Here is a 27,387-nt window from a genome sequence, read left to right on the forward strand (position 1 = left end):
TCCCGTGAAAGTTGATGAAAATCCTAGCCTAGAATCAAGGGAATTTAAGAGAAGCTGTTTATCCTGCAGGCAATTTGACAAACATGAAGCAATGATCACCTGTATCTACAGAGGAAAGCAAATGCTATCCTTACGGTCCACAGCATTATTTATATTGGGTTACAAAGATAATAAGGACATTTTAACTGTTTCTGTTGGGTGGGAACAGATTGAATGAGCGGTTCAAATTTAACAGTTCCATTTCCTGCTCGGTTTCTGTCAGTGTTTGATTTTAGCTTCACTGGTTTTGGTAGCTGTGATAATTCTTGTTCACCAGTTGTGGTGAACCACCAGGGTCTGGCCAGTACTATGAGTCTGTATATATGTTACTGTTGGGGTTAGGGTTGGGCTGTTCTACATGTTACTGTTGGGGTTAGGGTTGGGCTGTTCTACCTGTAATATAGTTATTATGGTACATCCCAGTCGGGCTCCGCCTCCTGGGAGAGGTATAAAGGTCACTGCTCTGTCTGGGACCCTTCAGTCTGGGATCGTGTATTATATGGTAGCTCTATTGTAGTAGTCAATAAAATTGACTACTAATTGAACTCTCGTCGTTGAAAAAAAAAGAAAACGATACAGAGAGCATGGAGCAAATGCTTAAACCCGAACGGCTTACGCTGGACCCATGTGCGGTGGGCGCCTCCAACACCTTCGACCACTGGTTGAAATGTTTTCAGGATTACCTCGAAGCCTTTATTTCCTCGAGCATCTCTAGCCTCGTGAGTTATATCGCGCATCACCAGTTTAGGGAAAAACAACAACGCTGTTTATATTCAGACCCATGGCTGCAATCAGCTCCCGAGATTGTTCTGGAACTGCAACTCCTGCTACCAGGGTGATCCTCCCACCCTTCTCCCCGATTGGTTCCCTGGGTTATGTGATCCTTAGTCTACAGATTGATCCTTAAAGAGACAATCACCACAGTAGCAGCTGATGTGTTCACCTGACCCAGACGCCTCATGCTAATTGCATTCCTGTAATGTCGACATGTCCTCAATTAGATCTTAACTGGATCGTGAGTGGGCCAATAGCTTGATAGCTGGACCGAAAAAATAAATAAGATGTCCTCCAGGTAAAAACAGTCTTCCTTGCCAAAGACTTTCCTTTGTTTCCACAAGATCCTTCCACAAACTGCACCCACCCCACTCCTCCCCCCAATCTTTTCCCTGTCACTTACCTGTAATCTGGCAGAGAGCCCCCCAACTGCCCAATCTTTATCTGTTGATAGCCTGTGTGCACCCTGGGCAGCTTGCATCCATCCTTTCTTCTGTCCCACCCAAACATGCTCCAGTTTGGAATTAACTTTTGCCTAGGAGACCTTGTGGTGCATTGGGTAGCACCCCTGCCTGCTCTGGGTTCAAGTGCCACTCCAGGATTTGATGACCAAGGAAGATGCATTCATAACACAGCCTAACAGTTTGAGAGTTTCAACTTGTAAATCCTTCCAACATACGCCAATGGCAAATATAAAAGCAGAATACTGCGGATGGTGGAATCTGAAACAAAAAAAGCAAAATGCTGGAAAATCTTAGCAGGTCTGACAGCATCTGTGGAAAGAGAGTAGAGCCAACGTTACGAGTCTGGATGACCCTTCGTCAGAGCCGATGGCAAGTGGTAAGAGTGGGAGAAATTCCTGGTTAGCCATGTGATGGAAAGAAGTTGAAACCCTTGCACAACTATTCATGGCTCCAGGCTACATGCATGTAAAAGTATATGTTGCCATAGGAACATGGAATCCTTGGAGGGCATGTTGGCTCAGTTGGCTGAATGGCCAGTGTAGATCAGATTGGTGTCAACAGCACTGGGTTTGATCCCTTTTCCAACTGGGAATGAACCTGCCTCCTTGCCCTACATATGGCAGAGGTGATGGTACCGTGGGTTGGACTTATCTTTGGATAGAGAACTCAAGAAGAAAAACAAAAATCTCCCTACCAAATATATATTGCAGCTCTTGACATAAAGTGTTGTCTCTGAGCTTTCCCCTGTTCAAGAACATAATCCAAGCAGATACTCCACTGCAGTACTGAGGCAGAGCTGCTTTGCTGGAGATACCGGGGGAATTTTCCCAAAGCAATTCTAAATGTCAGAACGATGAGAAAACAGGAGTCCTCTGCACCGGTCTTTGAGGCAAGCTCCACACTGCAACCTTCCAACACTCTGTCACTTTGTTTGACTGTTGGGAACTTGGTGCTGGTACGGTGGGTGGGTGCGGAGGGCTAAACACGCCGGCAAAACCGGTTTCAGAGCGCTCGGCACCACTTTGCAGGGCACCTCGACCTGCCGGTGAACTGGGACACTTCCTACATTCTTCCACGGACATCAGACGCATCCCCCCGCCCTCTGCGTTCGTCGGTGGCATTTTCTCCACCCACACCAACATAGGTCGCTAGCATCGGGGCATCAGGGCCCTCCCGTTGGGTCCCCTGGCAGACCCCCGACATATTTCCATGTTCCCCCCTGCCCTCCATGATCCCCTTTGTGATCCAGCCCTGCATGACACCCCGCCTCCACACCCTACATAGGCTCCCAGTGCATGGGCAACCGTCATACTGCATGGACACCCCTTCGTAGTACATAGCCCCCCCAGCATAGTGCATAGCCCCCCCACCATAGAGCATAGCGCCCCCCATCATAGAGCATAGCCCCCCCATTATAGTGTATAGTCCCCCATCATCGTACATAGCCCCCCCATCATTGCGCATAGCCCCCCCCATCATAGTGCATAGCCCCCCCCATCATAGTGCATAGCCCCCCCCATCATAGTGCATAGCCCCTCCATTACAGTGCATAGCCCCCTCTCATAGTGCATAACCACCCCCCACCATAGTGCAAGCCCCCTGTCATAGTGTATAGCCTCCCCATCATAGTGCATAGCCCCTGTCATAGTGCATAGCCCCCCATCATAGTGTATAGCCTCCCATCATAGTGCATAGCCCCCCCATCATAGTGCATAGCCCCCCCATCATAGTGCATAGCCCCCCTGTCATAGTGCATAGCCCTCCCATCATAGTGCATAGCCGCCCATCATAGTGCATAGCCCCCTATCATAGTGCATAGCCTCCCCATCATAGTGCATAACCTCCCCATCATAGTGCATAGCCCCCCCATCATAGTGCATAGCCCCCCCATCATAGTGCATAGCCCCCCGTCATAGTGCGTAGCCCCCTGTCATAGTGCATAGCCTCCCATCATACTGCATAGCCCCCTATCATAGTGCATAGCCCCCCATCATAGTGCATAACCTCCCCATCATAGTGCATAGCCCCCCCCATCATAGTGCATAGCCCCCTGTCATAGTGCATAACCCCCCCATCATAGTGCATAGCCCCCTATCATAGTGCATAGCCTCCCCATCATAGTGCATAACCCCCCCATCGTAGTGCATAGCCCCCTGTCATAGTGCATAACCCCCCATCATAGTGCATAGCCCCCTATCATAGTGCATAGCCCCCCCCATCATAGTGCATAGCCCCCTGTCATAGGGTATAGCCTCCCCATCATAGTGCATAACCCCCCCAACATAGTGCATAACCCCCGGTCATACTGCATAGCCCCCTATCATAGTGCGTAGCCCCCTATCATAGTGCATAGCCCCCCCATCATTGTGCATAGCCGCCCCCAACTGTCATTGTGCATAGCCCGCCCCCATTCAGGCTTCATCCCCACGCAGGCCTCAGCCCCTTGGCACTGCCCACGCACACTTACAGTGCCCAATTGGCACTTCCAATGTGCCGATTGATGCTGCCAGTGTGCCAGGTGGGCACTGTCCGATGTGCTGTTCCTGGCCATGCCCCTTATGTCCCAGGGGCTTCAATGGCCTCCGATCGCCCTGATGTGATAATGGCACCTGGTCTCTGCTGATGGAGACCAGTAGCAAGTTGCACTGGCGTGATGTCTCACCGGCAAGGTGGAAAGCATCCAGAAGGCAGGGAAACAGTCTGTTCCGAACTCGCTGATGAGATGGTAACCCAGGCACTCTGATGCTAATAAGCTTTGTGCCCTTTTTAGCCAAGAAAATGGTGGCTGGGAAAATAGCAATCCAATCCATGCCAGCCTCTCAGACAATTTTCCCGTCTTGTCATGCTGATCAAAGTGCGCGGTGAGCTGGTAAGGTTGAGCCACCATTCTTTGGATCAAACGTTGGACCCAATTTTACCATCAGGTTCGGGCGCAAAAACTTAGTAAAGTCGGATGTGAGGTGAGTAGCATGAACCGTGCCCGTCTCCGCGCCGGTTCCCCCTTTACCAAGACCCAAAAATGGTTGCGATCAGGACCGCGCCTGAAACGGGCCGATGGCCATTTGAATGCATTTGCATGCATATAAATTGACTTAATGGGCTGCACGCCCAACCTTACCAGCATTTCCCCCTTTACCACCGCGTTCGCCCATCCAGAATCAGCGCAAAACAGACATGCTCTACAAAAGTCCAATTTGGGCACTCCAGCTAGTGAGGAAGTAAGTGCCAAACATACGATGGCTCTCTGTTTGAGATCTGTGGGGGGTGGGGGAAGAGGGGGTCTGCTGCCAATCTGCCTGTGATCAGTGAGGGGGAAGGAAGGGTCCGCTGCCACCCTGCCTGTGATCAGTGAGGGGGAAGGGGCCCACGATAGGTCTGGGGGGGATAAGGAGGTCAATAATGTTGGGGAGATGGGGCAATGTCTGTGGGGGCCAGGGGGAGGCATCATCTGACCCAGGAGCGATGTGGCAAGGGAGCCGCATTCTATCAATTTTCTTTCTGTGCGTGCGCAGTTGGAGGTGACGATTTGAGCTGCAGGATTTCGGGCGCGTTAAGCCCCACCCACAGGCTTCTGCAGCGCGATTTGAAATTGCTGATATTTTTTCAGTCAGAGTGCGTATGGGGGCACCTAAGAACGGGTCTAAAATTCGGATCTGAAACACTCCCAGTTTCAAGTCCGCCCAACACTTAGAATCAAAATGGTAAAATAGGGCCCATTAAGTCAATGCACTGTTTGCTTGTTCAGAAAGATGTTTAATATTGATATTCTTAAAGGTAGTTCTCTAAATCATGGCCAATGATTCTATGTTAACCTCGGGAGGTACGTGGAGTTGAGTCCACGAAAAGATCAGCCATGAACTTATTGAATGGCAGAGCAGGCTCGAGGGGCCAGAAGGCCTACTCCTGCTCCTAGTTCTTATGTTCTTATGTACACAGTCGCATAATTTAGCTACACATTCATCTTGTTGTTTTGTGATCTTGCTGAGTCCAAAATACCCACTGAGTTTACCGACATAGCAATATTACTTGTGCATTGTAACGTTTTCAGATGTTTATGGGAGAACACAAGATGCTCTGTGAATGCTGGTTTGTTCATTTTACAAATACTGCAGCTTTTCTCCTCTCATTTTGGATTAGTATGTGATTTCTGGGAATTAACTGGTTTTTCAACGAGTGCGCCATATGATGTCCTGCAATCAGAGTGATGAGAGTGGTCATTACATCAAAACAAATCAACCAAGGCAAGACCAGAAGGAACTCAAGTAAGAAAATAGAGGAGAGAGTAAAATAAAACTGACAGGAAAATTAATGTGCATTTGATACTGTGGTAAAACATGCACCCTAAGGAACAAATTGACAAAAAAGATCACAAGCTGTTACCTCTGGGGATTCTGTTACAAACCTGACTTTATATTAGTGACAACTCTCAACAGCTGAGGTAAATGAAGCACTGCCTCAGCAGATTGTCAGAGGATTCCCTATGCTGAACACTTTAACCAACTTTTTTTTATCAATAAAGTTTTATTAATAATAAACTATAAGTGCAGTAGAAATTTAATGAATTGCTATCAATATTTAAATCTCAAATTAATATTATAACCACAGTAAGAAAATGTGGTTAACTTGACTCATAAGAAGTGTGTAATGGTCTTTATATAGATGAGAATTTGTGGGATTTGCATTTGTGTTCAAGTATTAAGCTTGCTCTAGGTTACTCGGTTTTGTCAAACAGAACAGTGGAGGCATTGTGATTGAATTTTGTCAAATCAGTTTATCGGGCCATGCATGAAGTGTGCCCCACCTGTCAAGATAGAACTAGGGATTTATTTTACTGCACTAAGGAAAGGTAGAGATTACTGGGAGAATTTCTGAAGTGGTTTGGAACAGTGAAATAAATTGCCGGTGAGTAAAAAGCCTTTAAGCTGCGGCGGATTGAATTGTCAGAAAGGATTGCTCGTTGCCGTATTACGAATACAGTTGTTGAAAGATGAAGTTTGATTTAGTTTTCAAATTTTCATTACCAACACAACATGTATATTAAAATGCATATTGCAAAAGAAAAAAATATTAATCGAAGCGTGGATTTTAATTTAGCCAAAGATCAAACATTTCTCATATTCTAATCAAAATGCAATCTAACTCCATCACTCTGCTGCGGTATTTTAATATTGGATATGAGTTTCTTCATTGTTTTCCAATTTGTCTGCCTGTCGTATAGCACAAATGGCAGACATTGACTCAGCATTACCTGAAAGAAATAGGTTGTGGGGAGCATGTCTGTCTGATTTACAGTTTTGCTGATTTTTAATCACTGTAGAATTAGGTGTGCTGCAAACTGGGCACATCGACCTCCAAACCCAGTACCCGCACACTTGCTCACACAAGGCACTGTGCCTGGGGTGGGTCATGCAAGGTTTGCCACATTTATGTGGCATAGTTTAAACCCAAGGGTAATTTTTCCAGAATCATTTTGTGTGTTTCATTTTATTTTGCAGATCGGATCCAATGATGGATACTGCAATTTTCACACAAGTCCAACGTTCACAAGACACACTAAGCCTGTGGTTCTGTGGACTCAGCAAGACGTTTGCAAATGGCTAAAGAAACACTGTCCACATAATTATCTCACCTACGTCGAGGCTTTCTCGCACCATGCTATAACAGGTACCTGAACAGAAACTGATTGTAACAAGAGACTGATTTGTGTTACAGGTTCCTTATCAGCATATTTTCTGAAACTGGACATGTGGGGAGGTGGGGGGGGGGGGGGGGGGGGGGGGGGGGGGGTGGGGGTGTGGGGAGGGTGGTGGGGTGGGGGGGGGGTGGGGAGGGTGGTGGGGCGGGGGGCGGGGGTGTGATTTGGGTTGAATGAGTGTGTGTAAAATGTGAGAAATGAGAATACAGACCTAAACCAGACTCCAACCCATTCACTTCCACTTTAACTATTGGGGAAAAGGTAAGTGAGCGACCACCTGATCCAAGGAGGTGGATTGACATTTTAAATATTATGCTGACGCTGTGAACTTCACTACCATTCAGCTTTTCAACTTTAACAGTGGGTAGCCAGGTTTCACCCAGGCCTCTGTTCAGATAAAGGCTTGATGTGGAGATGCCGGCGTTGGACTCGGGTGAACACAGTAAGAAGTCTCACAACACCAGGTTAAAGTCCAACAGGTTTATTTGGTAGCAAATACCATAAGCTTTCGGAGCGCTGCTCCTTTGTCAGATGGAGTGGAAATGTGCTCTCAAACAGTGCACAGAGACACAAAATCCAGTTACAAAGATAAAGGCTTGCCAGATTCAAGAAGCAAGTGCCTTCACAGCCACCTATTGAATCTATTCTGCCTGCCTGAGAAAGCTCCATGATTGGAAACAACAACTCCATTCCCCAGCTCAATCTTTCCCATGAGACCTCCAATCCCAGCCTCCCCACTTCCGCCCCCCCCAGCAATGCCTCCAGCCTTTGCCTAAGCCTTCCAACTCCATAGCATCCCCTGTCTTCTGTCTTCTGATCAACCCGCAGGCCTCCAATCCACCCATCCCCAGCCTCTCATTCTTGCCCCTGCCCATGTCTCTAATCACTCCAACCCAGGCCTTCAAACACTCCCGAGGTCGCCAATCCCCCTTGCCTCAACCCCCCCCCCCCCCCCCCCACCGCCGCCTCCACTAAAGCCTCCCGATTTCCACTCACATCGATTGGCACCCACCCCTACTGACCAACTTTCTATTCGCAGGATTGACTTCTCCTTTTCTGCCCCCAATTGACACTCCTCCCCTCTGCTAGAACCCCATTCTCCTCACCGAGAACAACCCCACAGTTCCCCGATTGACCCCTCTTCCCCCACTCCTGGTTTAATCACTTGACCAACCCTGCAATCCTTATTTTGTGGGCAAGGAATTCAATAATCTGTAACAAAATTACTAAACTCTTCAAAAATGTCCTCAAATATTAGAGTTCAGAAAAATAGCTTTATATGGATAATATTTAAATGGAAAGGAAAAGGTAGATATGACTCAAGTGAATGTGGCATACTCATTCACATAAAAAGCATAAAAATTACTTCCAGGCTGCTTTGCTGATAGAGCAAAAATGCTGTGAATTGAGCTGCTGGTTCACAAATGTTGCAGATATTATTTCCTTTATAGTGGGCACATTTTAGTTAAATCTGCTTTTCTTAATCCAGTGAGCCATTTTTTCTCATTTGCTACCTTGATCTATAGATATAGCAGCTTACTTTCACTCCAGTACTCATCTCCTGCATTGCTTTCTGTACAGAGACTTGGATTCCCAAAATTTCCACCAACCTCAGCTTAACTCTTTCATGAGCACATATATAGGAATATATGAATTAGGAGCGGGAATAGGCCACTTGGCCCCTCGGGCCTGCTCCACCATTCAGTAAGATAGTGGCTGATTTGATTATAACCTCAACTCCACATTCCCGCCTACCACCAATAACCTTTCACCCCCTTGCTTATCAAGAACCTATCTACCTCTATCTTAAAATAAACTCACAAACTCTGCTTTCACTTTTGAGGAAAAGAGTTCCAAAGGCTTACGGCCCTCTGAGAGAAATAATTTCTCCTCAACTCTGTATTAAATGGGCGACTTCTTATTTTTAAACAATGACTCCTAGTTCTAGATTTTCCCACAAGAGGAAACATCCTCTCCACATCCATCCTGCTAAGATTCTTCAGGAGCTTATAAGTTTCAGTCAAGTCACCTCTTACTCTTCTAAACTCCAGTGGATATAAGCCTGGCCTAGCCTATCCAACTTTTCCTCATTTCAGGTATTAATCCAGTAAACTTTCTCTGAACTGCTTCCAAAACATTGACATCCTTACTTAAATAAGGAAACTAATACTGTCTGTACACAGTACTCCTGATATGGTCTCACCAATGCAGTTTATAACTGAAGCATTTCCTCCTTACATTTGTATTCAATTTCCCCCACATTAAATAACATTCTATTTGCTTTCTTCATTACTTGATGTACCTGAATACTAGCCTTTTGAAATTTATGGGCTAGGACAGCCAGATTTCTCTGCACCTCAGAGCTCTGCAATTTCTTGCCTTTTAGATTATTTAGATCTTTTCTTTTCCTCCTGCCAAAATGGGCAATATTACATTTTCCCACATTGTACTCCGTTTGCCAGATTTTTGCTCACTCACTTAACCTATTTATATCGCTTTGAAACCTCCTTATGTCCTCTGCGCAACTTACTTTCCTACCTCCCTTTGTGTCATCAGCAGATTTATCAACCATATCTTTGGTTCCTTCGTCCAAGTCATTTACATACATTGTAAAAAAAAAGTGTATGGGGAAGCAGTGGCATAGTGGTGTTGTCACTGAATTTGTGATCCAGGGACCCAAGGTAATCCTCTGGGGGCCCAGGTTCAAATGCCGCCATGGCAGATGGTGACATTTGAATTCAATAAAAGTCTGGAATTAAAAGTATAATGATGACCATGAAACCATTGTTAATTTGTTTTTTAAAAAAGCTGTCTGGTTCACTAATGTGGTCTGGCCTGCATGTGACTCCAGATCCACAGCAATGTCCTCAGGGATTGGTATTAAATGCTGGCTCAGCCAGTGATGCCGACATCCTATGAACAAATAAAAAAAGGCTGAGGCTCCAGCACAGACAGATCCCTGTGACACACCACTCATCACATGCTGCCCATCAGAAAAAAGACCCATTTATACCAAATCTCTGTTTCCTGTTAGCTAGCTAATCTTCCATCTAATATGTTACCCCATACACCATGCACTTCTATTTTCTGCAATAACCGTTGACATTTCACCTTTCCAAATGCTTTCTTGTCCTCCTTAATCCGCAGCACATGTTACTTCTCCAATAAATTGGTTACATCTGATTTCCCTTTCACAAAACCATGTCGACTCTGTCTGAATTTGTCTAAGTGCCCTGCTATGACAGCTTTAATAATTGCTTTTAACGTTTTCCCCATGATCGATGTTAAGCTAACTGGCCTGTAGTTTCCTGCTTTCTGTCTCTGTTCCTTTTTGAATAGTGGAGTTGCATTCACTATTCTCCAAGAAGATAGTTCTATGTTTTTTCTCCAGGGAACTTGGACATCTACAGAACTGTGTGAGAAATGTCTGTTTGCTTAAAAAATGAACAATAACCTTTTAAGAACAACAGCAGTTCCAATTTTCTGTGCATTTACCACCATAGTGGGAATATATTTTTAAATCATGTAGAAGTGCACAAGTAATGCAATTATGCATTGTCTCTGCAACCAGGCTTGACGGTTATTCTAATGTTGCTGTGAAGCAGAAATTGCTTCAACAGTACTGAAGTTACAGTGTAATGCACCATTCTTTTATGTTCTAAATCACTGTTATATGGTATTGCCTTTTAAAGCCCAACACTACTTTTTCTTATTGGATTTTTCCCAAATTGAACAGAACGGGAAATGTTGCTAATCATGTAACTTCCTTTCAAAGATGGTTGATCTGATGAAAGGTTTATTATCATAATCACCTTTGCCATGATGTTCACAGTATAGTACTCAATTTACGTTCTGGTGTAGATGTAAAAGTTCTTTGCCTTTAGGCAAGAAAATTCTTGATCTGTTTCTAATCCACTGCTAAACACTTAACAATTTAATTTTTCCACCTTTTATTTAAGACCATTCTACTCGCATTCACCTTTTCCAAATCCACACAGCTCAGTATTTTTGTGCATCATCCAAGAAAATGATAAATAAACCTTGGGGTTAGGCTTTAAATGTCAACTCTTCAACTTAAACACTTAAGGGATTCGGATGACGTACATGGCTAGAGTGTGAAACGTTCTTCATTCTTGGGCCTGGAGACCCATTCCTTCAGCTGCAATAAATATGACTGATCCTTCCCTTCCAGTCACAGGACTTAGACTTACAGCCAGGCAGCAAAAAGCTGCTAGTGCAGACTGTCTATGCATATTGGTGCTACTGACCTAAGATTGGCAATTATACTATAATTGTAACATAACCAGAGTGTATGATGTTGAGCAGCAAAGAGGACAAAATTTAAGTTCTAAAATTGACATTAAACTGTTACTTTTCCTGAATAAAAACAGAAAATGCTGGAAATACTAAACAGGTCAGGTAGCATTTGTGGTGAGAGGAATAAAATTATCACATCAGGTTGATGACCTTTCATTAGAACTTTTCCTTTCTTTAATCGCTTTGTGCATTTTAGTCAGCATTTCTAGTTTTTCTGAGTCCGTTACAGCATGAGCACATCTACCTCGAAGCTTCAGCTTGTTTTCCTGCCTCTGCTTTGTGTCTTCAAGTTCTATACGTCCTTTCCATATTTTTTTTCCTCTGTAAGGGGCTGCAGCTAGTGCTGCTATCATTTTAGGGGTGGCATGGTGGCACAATGGGTAGCACTGCTGCCTCACAGCATCAGGGACCCGGGTTCAATTCTGGCCTTGGGTCACTGTCTGTGTGGAGTCTGCACATTCTCCCCATGTCTGTGAGAGTTTCCTCTGGGTGCTCTGGTTTCCTCCCACAGTTCAAAGATGTGCAGGTTAGGTGGATTGGCCAAGCTAAATTGTGTCAGGAGCACTAGCAGGGTAAATACATGGAGCGGAATTCCCCCCCAAAAATTCTAACTGTCGACGTTGCGTGAAAACTGAAAAAATTCACGTTGGTTTTTTCAGTGGGAGTTCAGAGAAAAATCTCCCACACTCTGTCCACTGCAGAAGCCACCAGCATGAATATCCTTAAATTTCATGGGGCAGGGCCTATTCCCGCTGGAGAGGCTGAAATCAGCACACTGAGCAGGTCACTGCGCATGCACTGATCTGTCAGTTCCGAGATCAGCACATGCACAGTGGCCCTGCACTGCCGGCCTCCCGATCACGCCCGATTTCTCAGCTCTCATGGTCTTCTGGCAAGAGGCTGAATGATGTATTTAAATTTATTTAAATGAAGATTTGCATGTGTTTAGTGAACCCGGTGCTCAATCGTCCGGGCTCACTTGCCTTTTTGGCCTCACCGGGAGAAGTGCTTTCTGGCAAGGAAAACACCTGCTCCCTATGAAGGAGAACAGTTGTACTGCCCTCGCCAGTAGAACCAGAGGCCATCGAGGCCCCATGGGGAGGCTGAGCACAAAGGGTGTGCCTCTTGGGAAGTGCCTGCCTGGCAGTGGCAGCCTGCCACCTCAGTAATGCCTGTCATGCGCCTTGTGACTGCTCACCGGGCAAGTGCCAGTGGCAGGCCTATGAGGGCGGGTCCTATGGGGGTGGGGCCTGAATGGGTGGGGCTTATGGGGCACAGCAGATGCCTGGCAGCTCTCTTTCTCTCAATCAGACGTCTGCTGTTGCTATTACACGTGTGCAGCATCATAGGTCTGCACATGTGCAATAGCTTCCTCTGCTTTTGCTATTGCGTATGTGCAGACACAGAGGTCTGAGCATGTGCAATAGCTTCCTCTGCTGCTAGCTGGTGAATTAAGCCCCGCCCACTGCCTGTAGCAGCTAGAAATTATCTAGCTGATTTTTTCATGCACTATGTGCACAAGATTGGGCATAAAAACCTGCCCAAAAAATGGATCTGCAACTGTCCCATTTTCACCCTAGCTGGACACTTAGAATCATTCTCGTAAAATTCTGCCTGGGTTCAGCAGTGCTAGTCACTCCAATAAATGGTCTAAGTATCTGATGATCAGGATTGTTCCCCAACACTTGATATCTAATCATGTGGTGTTATATCCTGGGGCATAACCATAGTATTACCTTTGTGAACTGGATATTGCAACTTTCACACAAACCCACAATTAAAGAGTGGAATAATTTTGACTTATGTCAATATTGCAAAGAATGATATTGGATCAGTCAGCCATCCTACACCTCTCCTAAATATTATTTCAATTGAAGTCAAATTTTTAATCTTTCAATAAGTAGGCTGAAAGCACTTCAACGAAATGAGGCCAGATGCAAATTATTCAGCAGCTTAATTTTATAGAAAGCAAATGAATGTACAAATTAACAGCTGTAATTGAATTTTGCTTCCTTCATTAACTTCACTTTCCCTTGAATACCTGAGAAATATAACAAACAGTACCACATTGTTCCATGTTCATAGAATGATAGAATCCCTATAGTGCAGGAGGAGGCAATTCAGCCCATCGAGCCTGCACCGACAACAATCCCACCCAGGCCTTATCCCCGTAACCCAACATATTTACCCTACTAGTCCCCTTGACACTAAGGGGCAATTTTGCACGGCTAATCAAGCTAACCCACACATCTTTGGACTCCTATTATCTTGTTATCTTCTATTATTCTCAAAATGAACAGGGCTATCCTGACAAAGTCCAGACTCTTAATATCTCTGGTCGAAGTGGACCATGAGCATTAACACTTCTACGAAGCAGTTCACTTATTTTTACCACACATCTCCAATCTTTGGCTTATGAACATTTAAATTTATCTTTAGCTCAGCAGTGGTAGTGTAGAACTCTGAAGAGTATTTTACATCTATTTGAGTCCCCATCATCATCCCCAAATCCTTGGTAAATGAATGGTCAATAATTCCTAACGTTTTATAATAGTAAGCAAAAGTTCTCCATCATCCAAGAGGCAGTTAGATTTGGATATAGTAAAAGGGCAGAGTCTATATCTCCTAAATTTATGTTTGTGATCTTTCTAATCTTTTACACTAACTTTTATAATAGACATTCCACAATGACTGTGATTTTTTTGGACAGTTGTTTGGCGGTATTCAGAGAAGATGCTGGGAATGTGTCAGCGTTTTCAGGTCACTCAAAGAGTGTGTTAATATCAGTTATCAAGTACGCAGGAACAGTCGGGAACAACTGATGTAAATGCAATTTGAAACAAATTTTTAAGGGACAGGTAGGTTATTTAGTATGATAAGGATTTTTTCCTTATGGTTTCCTGAGGGTGGCATGGTGGCAAAGTGGTTAGCACTGCTGCCTCACAGCGCCAGGGACCTGGATTCAATTCTGGCCTCGGGTGACTGTCTGGGTGGAGTTTGCACATTGTTCCCATGTCTGCATGGGTTTTCTCTGGGTGCTCAGGTTTCCTCCCACAGTCAACGCCAGGGAGATTAGCAGAGTAAATAAATGGGGTTATGGGAATAGGGCCTTGGTGGGATTGTTGTTGGTGTAGGCTTGATGAGCTGAATGGCTCCCTTCTGAACTGCAGGGATTCTATGATTCTATTCTATGATTCTTATCATTGACTCACATTGCTCAGCAGAGATCTAAGAATTATAATTTATTCAAAACATGAAATTGTAAACCAATGTGTTAGTGATCATTCTATATCCAAACGTCCCCGCAGTAGAGTCAATAAAATTATTTCTCACCAACTTTGCAAGTCAGTGACCTCTAATCTGATCGTGGAAATTCCCACTGAATCTGGTACTTATACACAAGATCCCAAGTGTATAAACGATCTATTCTACCCTGCATTCTTCCGAGGCGGCAGACAATTCTAGTTTTCGTTCAATTTTTGATATTCCAACCTTAAGCCCTATTAATAGATTGGCATTATATAATCCCCTTTCAACTCTAAAAATCGATCAAGCTTTCAAGCTGTAAGGCTCCAGGATCTGACAGTTTTTCTGTTGACTTTAATAAAGAAAATCTCCTCCTGTTTATCTCCCCTGTTTAGCTGAGTCTTCTCAGAATCGCTTTCTCATGGTAATCTTCCTTTTACTTTAAATCAGGCAAACATCTCACTATTGCTGAAGAGTGTGAGGACCCATTATGTGCAGCTCCTATCACCCTCTTTCTCTGTTAAACACTAATTACAAGGTACTAGCCAGAGCTCTTGCCCTCCGTTTGAAGCCCATTTTGCCATCTATTGTCTCTCCTGATCAATCTGGCTCTAATAAGAGTTGACAGTCAAGTTCTCCAACTTAAGAAGATTATTTAATATTATTTACTCCAAGACTCCTTCTCCTCTTCAGAAGTTATAATTTCATTAGATGCTGAAAGTGCATTTGACTGTATAGAATGAGACTATTTATTGAAAATCTTCAAACAATTTGGTTTTGGTCCAGTTTTGATCTCATGGATTAAAATTTGATATTTATCACATGTAGCTTCAGTCCAGACTCATCTTTCATACTCTGCCTGTTTTCCCCATTCACAGAGGCAGCAGACAGACCTGTCTTTTATCCCCATTTCTTTTTGATATTGCTATTGAACGACTTGCCGTGCCCCTTTGATCTAATAAGGATGTCATTGGAATTAACAGGGCTGGTTTATGTCAGAAGGTCTCTCCTTATACCAATGGTCTTTTGTTGTACATATCTGATTCTTTTGTGTCAATACCCAGTGTTCTTGACACTCTGTTCCAGATTGGTAAGTTTTCAGGCTACAAACTAAATCTTGAAAATGTTTGCTTTTTCTGAATAATTCTGCTACAGTCGGTCTATCATTTGACTTTTCCCCTTTAATTTAGCTTCTGATAATTTTACTTACTTGGGAATATCTGTGACACGTGATTTCAATGATCTTTTTATGTTTGATTTCAAACCTCTGTTAGGATGCACAAAGCAAGACTTTGTTCATTGGTCAGCACTGAACCTACTGCTTGACATCAATTCTGTCAAAATGATGATTTTCTCTAAATTTTTATATTTATTTCAGACTCTTCCTAATTTTATTTTTAAAATTCCTTTTTTAAAACATCTATTGACCAGTTGATTTCCTCTTATATTTGGAATATACAACATCCTCGAATTTGTAAAATCTTTTTGGAAAGACCAAAGGCCGGATTTTCCTATCTCACCCACAGCTGGGATTCTCCAGTCCTGCTGCACCGAATGGAGATCTGGCCGAGGATGAAAATTCTCTGTTCTCGCTGGCAGTGGCAGTGGGACGTGAACAGTCGGAGAATTCCAGCCCAAAACTCCAAAGAAACCTTACTCCGCCAAATGTTTTGCGTTACTATTGGTCTGCCAATATTCATAAGCTTATCCATTGTGTTCACCATTTTGAGGCAATGATACTCTTGTTTGGACAACTATGGAACATTACTGTTGCCTCCTTGTCTCTCCTGCTTCCTTATTATGTTCACAGTTACTGAATGCTATGAATCACTATACACAAAATAGCATTGCATTGTGCTCTCTTAAAATATGGTCCCAATTCAGAAACCACTTTGGATTGAAATCTGCTCTTCCTTTTGCTCCTATGCATTCAAATTCATTTTGCTCCACCTTCTCTAATTGATTCCGTGATCCACCTTTGGCCGAGATTTGGTTTGGAATCTTAAGGCCTTTGCCGGAATTTTCCGGCCACACTCGTCCTAAGATCAGAAAATCCCGCCCAAGGTCAATGGACCTTTGCACATACCTGTCCCGTGTCGCTACGATTCCTATGGCAGACAAAGCGGGAAAATTCCACCCAAGCTCTGAGGTACGTTTGCTTCTTTTGATTATCTAGTAGGGGAGCATGGTGCTTCCAAATCTCATTTTTTTTAAGATACCGAAAGATTTGCAGTTTCTCCAGTAAACATTTTGTTTCCCTTCCTTCTCCAACTCCTGACACTCTCATTGATCTTTGTTTAACTGTTAATCCCATTTTCAAGGGCTCTGTTTCATACGTTTATGACATTATCCAAAAAAATCTTTAGCTCATCTTTGACCGACATTAAGGGAGTTTGGGAGGGAGACTCAAATTTTCTGGCAGTCCATGGCGGTCGATTCTTTTCACAGTGAATTCGTCACTGCTTTGATTTTGACAAGAGGTCTGCTTCAATTCAATGTTCTTCACTGACTCTTTCTTTCGATAGCTAGCCTCGCTAGGATGTACTTTGAACTGGATGCTGTCTGTGCAAGATGTCATTTAGCTCTTGCAACACTGTTTAATATATTTTTATGTATATCTTGTCCAAGTAATATCATGTCCAAGTCTGGCTACTTTCTGGTCCTCTGGGTTCTCAATATTTTTCATACATGTTTGACAAACTTGTTGATATTAACCCAGTTATTGGTATTTTGGGGGTACTGGTGGCACAGTGGTTACCACTGCTGCCTCATAGCACCAGGGACGCGGGTTCAATTCCGGCCTTGGGTCACTGTCTGTGCGGAGTCTGCACGTCCTCTCCATGTCTGCGTGGGTTTCCTCCGGGTGCTCTGGTTTCCTCCTACAGTCCGAAAGACATGCTGGTTAGATGGATGGGCCATGCTAAATTATCCCTCAATGTACCTGAACAGGCGCCGCAGTGTGGCGACTAGGGGATTTTCACAGTACCTTCATTGCAGTGTTAATGTAAGCCTAATTGTGACACTAATAAATAAACTTTAAAACTTGAATCTCTGACGAGATGGGTAGATTATCACCAGTCAAATGCTTTGGTCTTAGCCCCATTGCTTGCACGTTGATTTATTCTATTCAATTGGAAGTCTCCAGTCTCCCATTTGCATTGGGTCAAGGAGATGATGACATTTCTAAATTTGAAAAGATTAAATGTACGCAAACCAGCCTCCCATCCATTGACTCCGTCTACACTTCCCACAGCCTCGGAAAAGCAGCCAGCATAATTAAGGGCATGCTCTCCTCCCCCTTCCATCGGGAAAGTGATACAAATGTCTGAGAACACATATCAGCTGAATCAAGAACAGTTTCTTCGCTGATGCCATCAGACGTTTGAATGGACCTACCAAATACTAAGCTGATTTTTCTCTACACCCTATCTGTGACTGCAACACTATATTCTGCACCCTCTCCTTTCTCTCCTAGGTACTCTTTGAAGGGTATGTTTTGTCTGTTTAACACACAAGAAACAATATTTTTTACTGTATCCCAATACATGTGACATTAATAAATCAAACATGTGTCAGAAATATTGATTAGTAGATTCCACATCGAGTTAAATTCATCTGACCTGTCTACATAGAGGAGTTAGATGGCCATCTGACTTTACTCATCTGTATTTCTGGAGAATTTCTTATTATTATCCTCTGAATGGTAATGTTAACTATAGTATCCTATCAGAAGTCTAGCTAATTCAGCATAGACCAAGGATAAAATCCTTAATCCCCTGCCATTCTACATATAAATCTAAATGACCTTTGTGCTCGTATAAGTTCGACATTGTACAGGTCTAGATGTTTATTCTATGCTGATTATATTTTGAATACTTCATTGCATCCACATGTTCCAATGCTCACTGAACTTCAATCAGAAAAATGGAAATGAAAATAAAATATATTTAACAGAAATTATTTCCTATCAGCAAATGAAAAATACATTATCTGGGCTTTTTCAAATTACTAAATTATATCCATAAATTATAAAACACTTGTTACATATTATTATTTTTTCCCCAACATGCTGTAGGTTTTTCAGGTCAATATAACATATTATTTGTTTCTCTCCCAAGAGATGACATCCCATTTAGAAAATCCTTACTCAGTCCATTACATTGTCATCTGATAGGTGATTATTATCCCTCAGAGTATAACAAGTCCTTTCTATGTGAAATTAGTGACACAGCAGTAGAAATCCAGCATCAATCTACATAGCTCTCCAAGCGTGCATTTATGCTGTAGGTGGATTCTTGACTGGTTTCAATTCTCTACTCAGGAGAGTGTCTCGTGGATGTGTGATTGATGTGCCTATGTAGAATTCTCCTCTCGTATAATTCAAAATGTTTTGACAGTCTAGGTTTCCAGACTTCCTAGATATTTGAATAAACTCTGGGTGGTTATACAACACTTTGGAGGGGTTCCAAGAGAGCCTTTCCTTTTGAACTTCTTTCCTCACTTTTTAACACCAAGTCTGACACTACACTGGAGTTGGATAGACTACCATGTTGCCTCACACAATTCAGCCTCAAAGTTGTGTCGGGCACTGATTCCAGAGTTGTACATTAACTGTTAAAGGCCTCACAGCAATTCTAAAATTTCAGTTTAAATACAACCAGTATGCACCTCTTTCTAGCAAATTCATGGGGGCGATCTTACCGGCTCGTCACGCCAGTCAAACGGTGTGGCAGGCCAGTAAGATTGGGCAAGAGGGATAATTGGGTTCACACCTGGTTTTTCGCCTCTTGCGATGTTACCAGCCCTATTCTGCCAGCGAAATTGTGGGGAGTCGATTTCAATATTCAAAACCTAATTTAAATGTAATTAGTGAGTCCCTGGACACTATCATTCAGGCTCACTTGACCTTTCTTGCTTGCTGGTCAAGGTCCTCATTGATGAGGATCATGCATGGTCCCCACCAATGGGAAACAGACATGATGGCCTCGCTGATAGCAACAGACTTGATTGAAGCCCCCCCCCAGGTGGTCAGAGGCAGGATTGGGCAGTGACCCTTGGGCAGTGCCAGGCTGGCACTGCCCATTGGGCACCCTGGCAAATGGAAGGGGGCAGGGCCTGATGTGGGTCAGGGCCTGATGGGAGAAGGGCTGAAGGGAGGTAAGGGCCATGATGGGGTGAGATGGAGCAGGGAGCTCTGTAGGGTTGGAGGGAAGTGGGAACTCTGCATCAGGGGTGAGGGGTGATCGGCTGGAGGGGAGTTTAGGGGGCGATGTCTGGGACGGGGGGGGGGGGTAGTTGACAGGAGTACACATAGTGTATACAGTGCACTGGGAGAGCAGGGCGCCTGCGCATTGGAATGTGTCCCTAATGGTCAACAGCTGGCTTCTCAATGAGAATAGGCTCCGCTCCCTCCTCCTGCTGGCAATAATCACATCTGGCCTTTTTTTTTTCTCAACTAAATACCATATGAATGTGACTGGTTCCTCACCCAAAAAATGGGCACGATTTTCTCCCGTTTCCACGCTCATTCAGCAATTAGAATTTTTTTGGTAAGATCGTCACCCCCCCTCAACCCCCCACATGTGTTTACCCTTCTCTTCAGTTTTGCTTCAGTCAAGCAGTACTTATTATTGTAAGAATATACAATATATCAACCCAAGCTGCTGTCAACTACAGATTGGTTATCTCTTAAAATTGGGATATAAACTATTTGGATCTAAGTTGGCATTTAGATTGTGTCTTGTTTGACTGGTGACTAATGTCAGATATTCTCTATAAACTATTGTCTTGTCAGAACCTTGATTTAACATCTCATCCAAAAAGACAGCAATTTCAACAGTGCAGCTGTCTCTAGGTGCTATCCTGGAGTGTCTGCCTAGATTTTTGTGCTCAATCTCTGGAATAGAACTTGAACCCACAACTTTATGATTCAGAGGCTAGAGTGATACAATTGAACCATGGCTATTACAGAGAGGCAGCCTATTTAGGGCAAAGCCATTAGACACTCATTTTCAGCTTTTGATGGGATTAGCATGGAATAAAAGCCAATTCATTGTGTCCTGACCAATATTTATCTCTCAAACAAGATCACCGCAAACCGATTCTCTTTATAGGGGCCAGCTGTGGTAAACTGGCTGGCTACCTCCATTTCCTACGTTACAACAGTCTTCTCTTAAGAACATAAGAACATAAGAAATAGGAACAGGAGTAGGCCATCTAGTCCCTCGAGCCTGCCCCGCCATTCAATAAGATCATGGCTGATCTGAAGTGGATCAGTTCCACTTACCCGCCTGATCCCCATAACCCCTAATTCCCTTACCGATCAGGAATCCATCTATCCGTGATTTAAACATATTCAACGAGGTAGCCTCCAGCACTTCAGTGGGCAGAGAATTCCAGGGATTCACCACCCTCTGAGAGAAGAAGTTCCTCCTCAACTCTGTCCTAAACTGACCCCCCTTTATTTTGAGGCTGTGCCCTCTAGTTCTAGCTTCCTTTCTAAGTGGAAAGAGACTCTCCACCTCTACCCTATCCAGTCCCTTCATTATCTTATAGGTCTCCATAAGATCCCCCCTCAGCCTTCTAAATTCCAACGCGTACAAACCCAATCTGCTCAGTCTCTCCTCATAATCAACACCCCTCATCTCTGGTATCAACCTGGTGAACCTTCTCTGCACTCCCTCCAAGGCCAATATATCCTTCCGCAAATAAGTAAGTAAACATCCAAATCATTCATGAGGATTGGTGAGACAATAATGCGGGTTCTTTATTTGAAGATAAAAGAATGTACAGACAATGTTCACTGGGAGGCTAAGAACGATACATCTGATCTCTACCCTGCTGCTTGCTGATTGACTATGACAGGGTCGAAAGCAAATACCAAAGCAACGGTTCACATCATGAGCAGCCAACAACAGAGGTCAGAGAGGTAGGTACAGCAGTCTAACCAACCAAGAGTGTGTACCAAACATCATCATGACAAGGTGCACGAAATATCTAGCCAAGCTATACAGTCAGATAAAGGAGCCAGAGACACACAAAGCCAGCCAACACTCAGCATGGTGAATATCAAAGAATACATTAAGCTCCACCAACAAGGCAGTGATTTACCGGTGAAAATTGCTGCAGACTTCACAAGTGAAAGCAAACAGTGAAGAACAGAGTTTGTTTCAGGCATCTGCTAAGAGCTGTTACTAGATGGATTCCACTTCTTAGCTCAGAGTGCATTATTTTGACTCCTGAGAAGCTGCATTGATAGACTCACTCCTGGTTGTGCGTTCTGTTCACAGTGAGAACCTCCAAGCTCTGTTAGTTAATTTCTGTTTATGCTTAAACTTCACAGCAGATAGAAATTTGCAATTTAAGCTCTCCCAAATTTGACAAAAGCTTACTGGGATGATATGCCTGCAGGCTGGAGGGAGGCGCAATCCCAGATTGGGGTATGTGTAAAATCCCTAGAAAGCTGTAGAATCCTTACACACAGAGAATCTCGATAATTATTTCATTTTTGAACGAGCTTTGTTCTTTTGTTGCGTATGAAGGATTGAGGTTTGAATATTTTTTAGTTGTATCTTCTAAAAACATGCTGCCACCCTGCCACCATGTTATGTTCTTCATCTCTTTGATGGAAACAAACCAATCATGCAGAAGGATTGATGAAACAATAATATTGTTTCTTTATTTGAAACTAAGGTTATGTACAAATAATTTCCACTACAAGGCTAAGTATAAGGGTAAATCTAGGGCAGGATTTTCTGGCCGCACTGGCCCCAAAACTGGAAAATCCCACCCGAGGTCAACAAACCTTTGCATGGTCCGGCCCCCGCCCGCTATAATTCCCATGGTGGGCGGGATGGGAAAATTCCCCCTTTAATCTTTATCCTGCTGCTTGCAGACTGACCACAAGTCATGGGATGACTACGTCACATTTTGTGCCAATGTGGTAGTGATTGAGAGCAGGTTAAGATATGCTCTCTTAACGATATATCCTCACATCATATCACAACAGTTGCTACACTGCAGATATACGTCATTGGCAGTAAAGTGCTTTGAGACAATCTGAGGATGTGAAAGGTGTTATACAAATGCAAATCTTTCTTTTCTTTGTGTGTTCCTCCTTTAATATACCACTGCCTCACCCCCACAGCGACAAGACAGAGATTAGGAATTTAGTAGATGGATGATTGAGAAGTTAGAAATGCTGGAAGACAGTTGGAAGTGTACGTCAAGCAAGCGTGGGAATGTCAGATCAGCCATGATCCTATTGAATGGTGAAGCAGGCTCGAGGGGCCGAAAGGCCTACTCCTGTTCTTATTTCTAATCATCTTATGGTCGAAGAAGATTCATTGATGTGAAAAAGCATATTACGTTTGTTATTCTGAAAATAAATTGTACTGATTGAATTATGTAAACATGATCCTTACTGCTATTTTATATGCTCACCTTACTGCAAAAAAAAGCAGCTTCTCAATTCATATCCAACACTGGCCCAAATCTCACCAAATGGTTGCTCATCGGCCTTCAGAAAGACTGAGGAAACATGCATGCAAGAAACATGAATATCCTATTCAGGTCACTCAGACAGGTACTATTGTTATAATGCCTACTTATACTGTCATTCAAGTGGCTCGGTTTCCATAGAAGTACAGCATTCAGAACATTTACAAGAGTGATTGATGTTACTGAAGCTGACAAGACCCAAATTTGTAACTCAACGTTGCTTATGGTAATATACATATAACTTTTTATACTTTCTCCATTACAGGACAGGTTGTGTGCAATTGAAAATCTTCATACCTTTGTACAAAATGTATTTTGAATGACTTTGCTTTGCTGAATCTGATAAGTAGTTCCAGATAAAAGGCTACTGGCCTGATTTTACCATTTTCATTCTGAGTGCTGAATTTGGGCGCATTTTAGATCTGACTTGGAAATCTGCTTTCAGGCGCCCCCATACGCACTCAGCCTGAAAAAAAAATCGCGGGTCTGAATCGCGCTGTGGGCGGGGCTTAACGGGCCTGAAACGATCAGAGCTTTGAAATGCGCATGCACAGTTAGAAAAAATTTTGAAAAAGCGCGCCCGTGTCAGATCGCTCCCGGGCCGCAGAAAGCAGAGAAAGTGACCCGGGAGTGAAAAGCGGGAGTGATGGCCCCCACAGACATCACTGTCCCCCTTATCCACCCACCACCCCCCCCCCCGCTACCCAGACCAATTGCGACCCCCTGCCCCCTTCCCCGACACCGATCACCCGCAGATTGGCAGTGGACCCTCCTGCCACCCCCTCCCCATCCTCCCCACCAGAGATCCATCTGGTCTCCCCCCCACGTGAGCGATTGGCTCCCCCCCCGCCCCCCAACCAGAGATGCATCTGACCCGCCTCCCTCCCCCCACCCCGAGAATGATCTGGCCTTACTACCACCCCCCCCCCTCCGCCCCCAAAACCAGACAATGATCGGGCCTCCCTCCTTCCTCCCCCCCCCCACTCCCCACCACCGATCTGAGTCAGAGAGCCATTGGAAGCGCTGAACTCATCTCTTCAGCAGCTGGAGTGCCCGAAACAGACTTTTATTCAGCATGTTCATTTCAGCGCGATTCCAGATTGGCAAACGCGGTGGTAAAGGGGGAAATGCTGATAAAGTTGGACGGGCAGTTCATTAATTCAATTTAAATGCATTCAAATACGTTTAAATCGTCGTTGCGCCCGTTTCGGGCGCGAATCGGAACGCGGCCATTCCCGGGTCTCAGTAAAGTGGCCATCTGCGCGGGCGCGGATCACGTTAATGGCCTCACACCTGACTTTATCACGTTTTCGCGCCCGAAGTCGGGCACGACCGAATGGTAAAATCGGGCCCTACGTTTCCACTTTTGAACCTTGCTGGAACACAATCCTATTTAAAGCATTGCCTGGTCAGCTAAAAGGACACCTTACAGAAATATTAGGCGGCCGTCATACCGACCCAACATTTCCTTTGATATTGATCTCCTGCCGCTTTCACTTAACTCGCTGAAATTTCCTGACAAGCTCAGCCAAGGGTGTTGACTTTTGGCCACCCTTTACCCAGGTTATTTTTAACCACAACCAGCCTGAAGTGCATCGGGATTGCTATTTCATTTTGCTTTGACTGCCTTCTAAGTATGTCACTCTCCAAATAATTGTTGCAAAATATTGGAAATAATGCGTCTGAAATTCAGCAGATATGAATACAAAAGTGAAAGCAGATGATCTGAAATAAGAATAGAAAATACTGATGGAAGGTCATTGACTTGAAATGATAACTCTGTTTCTCTCTCACGGATGCTCCCAGGCCTGCTGAGTATTTATTGCCAGCATTTTCAACAGATACTAATATTTTATTTAATTTTATCTGCAGGTTAGGATCTTGGAAGAGAAATTGAAATGTTATTTGTGATACATTCCTTTTGGAGTATGAGATGCTGAGCAACAAACCAAATATGTGAACAGCTTTGTATCCTAGAATGGTTTCATTTTTATTCTGGTGCTCGTTAATGGCAGGTTTATATTGACAGGGGTGTATAGATGTCGGCATAAGTCACTGCAAGGCCATGTTCTGTCATTCTGAAGGAAATTGAATTGAATTGATTCCTGTCTTCTTTACTAGATTAAAATGCCTCAAGGCAAGGACAGTATGTCTGAGTGAATAAGTAGCTGATGAAACACAGCAGAACACTCGCTCATGTCAGAGCTATTATTCATGACGTCGTGATGGTTTAATTCACTTATTGAATAATTGCTCCATTTATATTTACAAATATAGTATTTTCTTGTTATGCAATTGTGTATTGTGTAGAGTGGCACAGTGGTTAGCACTGCTCCTCACAGCGCCAGGGACCCAGGTTCGAATCCCAGCTTGGGTCACTGTCTATGCAGAGTTTGCACGTTCTCCCCATGTCTGTGTGGGTTTCCTCCGGGTGCTCCAGTTCCCTCTCACAGCCCGAAAGACGTGCTGGTTAGGTGCGTTGACCATACTAAATTCTCCCTCAGTGTACCCGAATAGGCACCGGAGTGTGGCGACTAGGGGATTTTCACGGTAACTTAATAGCAGTGTTAATGTGAGCTGACTTGTGACACTACTAAATAATAAATAAATAAAATGGTGAGTTTTTTTTCTGGATTTCCCATGGGGGTTCTTGCTGTACTTAATATACCGGCAATATTAAGCGAATAAAACTTCATTCAGTGAAAACATAGGGGATTTTCACAGCAACTTCATTGCGGTGTTAATGTAAGCCGACTTGTGACACTAATAAGTAAACTTTAAACTTTATGACATTTTCTAGCTTGTATGCCACAATTGCTTTATTTCATGCAGACAGTAAAAAATGGATGTAACAACGAAGAGAAAATCTTTTGTATGTGTATTCTGTAATATCTACAAATTCCAGATTTTAAAAAATATTCCTTTTCTCAGGTCGGGCACTGCTCAGGCTAAATGGTGAAAAGCTGGAACGTATGGGAATATTGCAAGAAGGCCAGAGGCAAGAGGTACTCCAGCAGGTTCTTCAGCTGCAGGTACGAGAGGAAGTGAGAAACCTACAACTACTTAGACAAGGTAAAACTGGTTCCACAGTACAAAATGATCATCTGTACGTTGCACATTCTGTTTCTGTAGTTAAATTAATGAGATCCCTAGCAGGTTTTGAGAGCCAATGATTCTGCTACTTAAAATCACCTTTGGTTGCCTTGGCATGAGATTCAAATCATGCAACATTTTCAACTTACATCACACAGAGGTTGTTCAAGAGTACAGAACTTAAGTATTGTTGAAAAAAGAGGACTATTTTGTCGAAGCTATTAATCTTGCACTCATCAGGATGATTTACAAGAATACCAACATAAGGGAAATCAACAAAATTATACTCTTTGAGAAGAGAGTGCTGATTCGTTGGTAAGTGGGTTCTAATTGGTAGAGGTGTTGCCATGGAGAATGCACCAGTGGATGGTGACTGACAGTTCACTGCCAAACACTGTTTGAAATTCAAGCCAGGCAGATTGACTCTGATTGGTGAAGGCATTGTCCTGAGGAATGAAGCAGGAAATGGCTGTCACTTATTTTGTTTAGCTAGAACAGGCGCAATGTGTGTACATGTTCTTTCTAGCTGTAAAGAACAGTGTCCTGTGTAATAATGCATGTAGCTTCCAGGACACACAAATGTACCACACTGTGAATTCAACTGACAATCTTAAATTGGTTGTCAGCATAATTCTTAGGACACTGAGGGTTATTTAGCAAATGTCCAATTGCAGAATCACATCTGATGTCGGGCACAGTGTTCTAAGTTTTGCAACACGGGTTGGTTGGGTTGCAGTCTGAACGTTGCCCAAAGGTATCTCTCGTCTCCAACATGAATTTACAAGTCAATTCACAGCCAATTTGCAAACTGCAAAGCAGAAAGGACATGCTGTTTGATGTAATTCTCCAGTTTTTCGACATATGGACCTACATACCTAGCACTACACTGGTGCTGAAATTCATATGCCACATTCCTCTTTTGTGTGATGGTAGAATGTATTTTTGGCTTGACGGCAGCATCCTGTTAGTGGAGAATACCACTCGTGTTGCCACTGCATAGTAGCAGAGTGAAGCTTCATCTGTTGCTCAAATCTTGAGTAATCTGAGGTAGAGTGGGCATTTTTCAGGGCGGAAAATGAAAGCCTTAGGACCATTCATGGTTTGCGTGGCATACAGTTTGAAATTTGAGACATTCTTCCTATCATACAAATGAAGAATGTGGTATATGAATTTCAGCACAATGTGATGCTAGATGTGTAGGTTGTAAGTCCTAATGACTCATGGATTGTTTCAAATAGCATGTCTCTTCTGCTGTTCACA

At 43.6% G+C, this 27,387-nt stretch overlaps 1 protein-coding gene across 1 annotated transcript in view; it reads left to right on the forward strand.

Annotated features, from left to right (window-relative positions):
- samd10a (sterile alpha motif domain containing 10a) overlaps window positions 1-27,387 on the forward strand; it is an 80,965-nt gene that overhangs the window by 45,734 nt on the left and 7,844 nt on the right. Inside the window, exons 3-4 of the mRNA XM_078236069.1 lie at window positions 6,773-6,941; window positions 25,966-26,106. Coding sequence (XP_078092195.1) covers window positions 6,773-6,941; window positions 25,966-26,106 — 310 coding nt within the window. The remainder of the gene's footprint in view (window positions 1-6,772; window positions 6,942-25,965; window positions 26,107-27,387) is intronic.

This window comes from Mustelus asterias, chromosome 20, assembly GCF_964213995.1.
Source record: "Mustelus asterias chromosome 20, sMusAst1.hap1.1, whole genome shotgun sequence".
Classification (NCBI taxonomy): domain Eukaryota; kingdom Metazoa; phylum Chordata; class Chondrichthyes; order Carcharhiniformes; family Triakidae; genus Mustelus; species Mustelus asterias.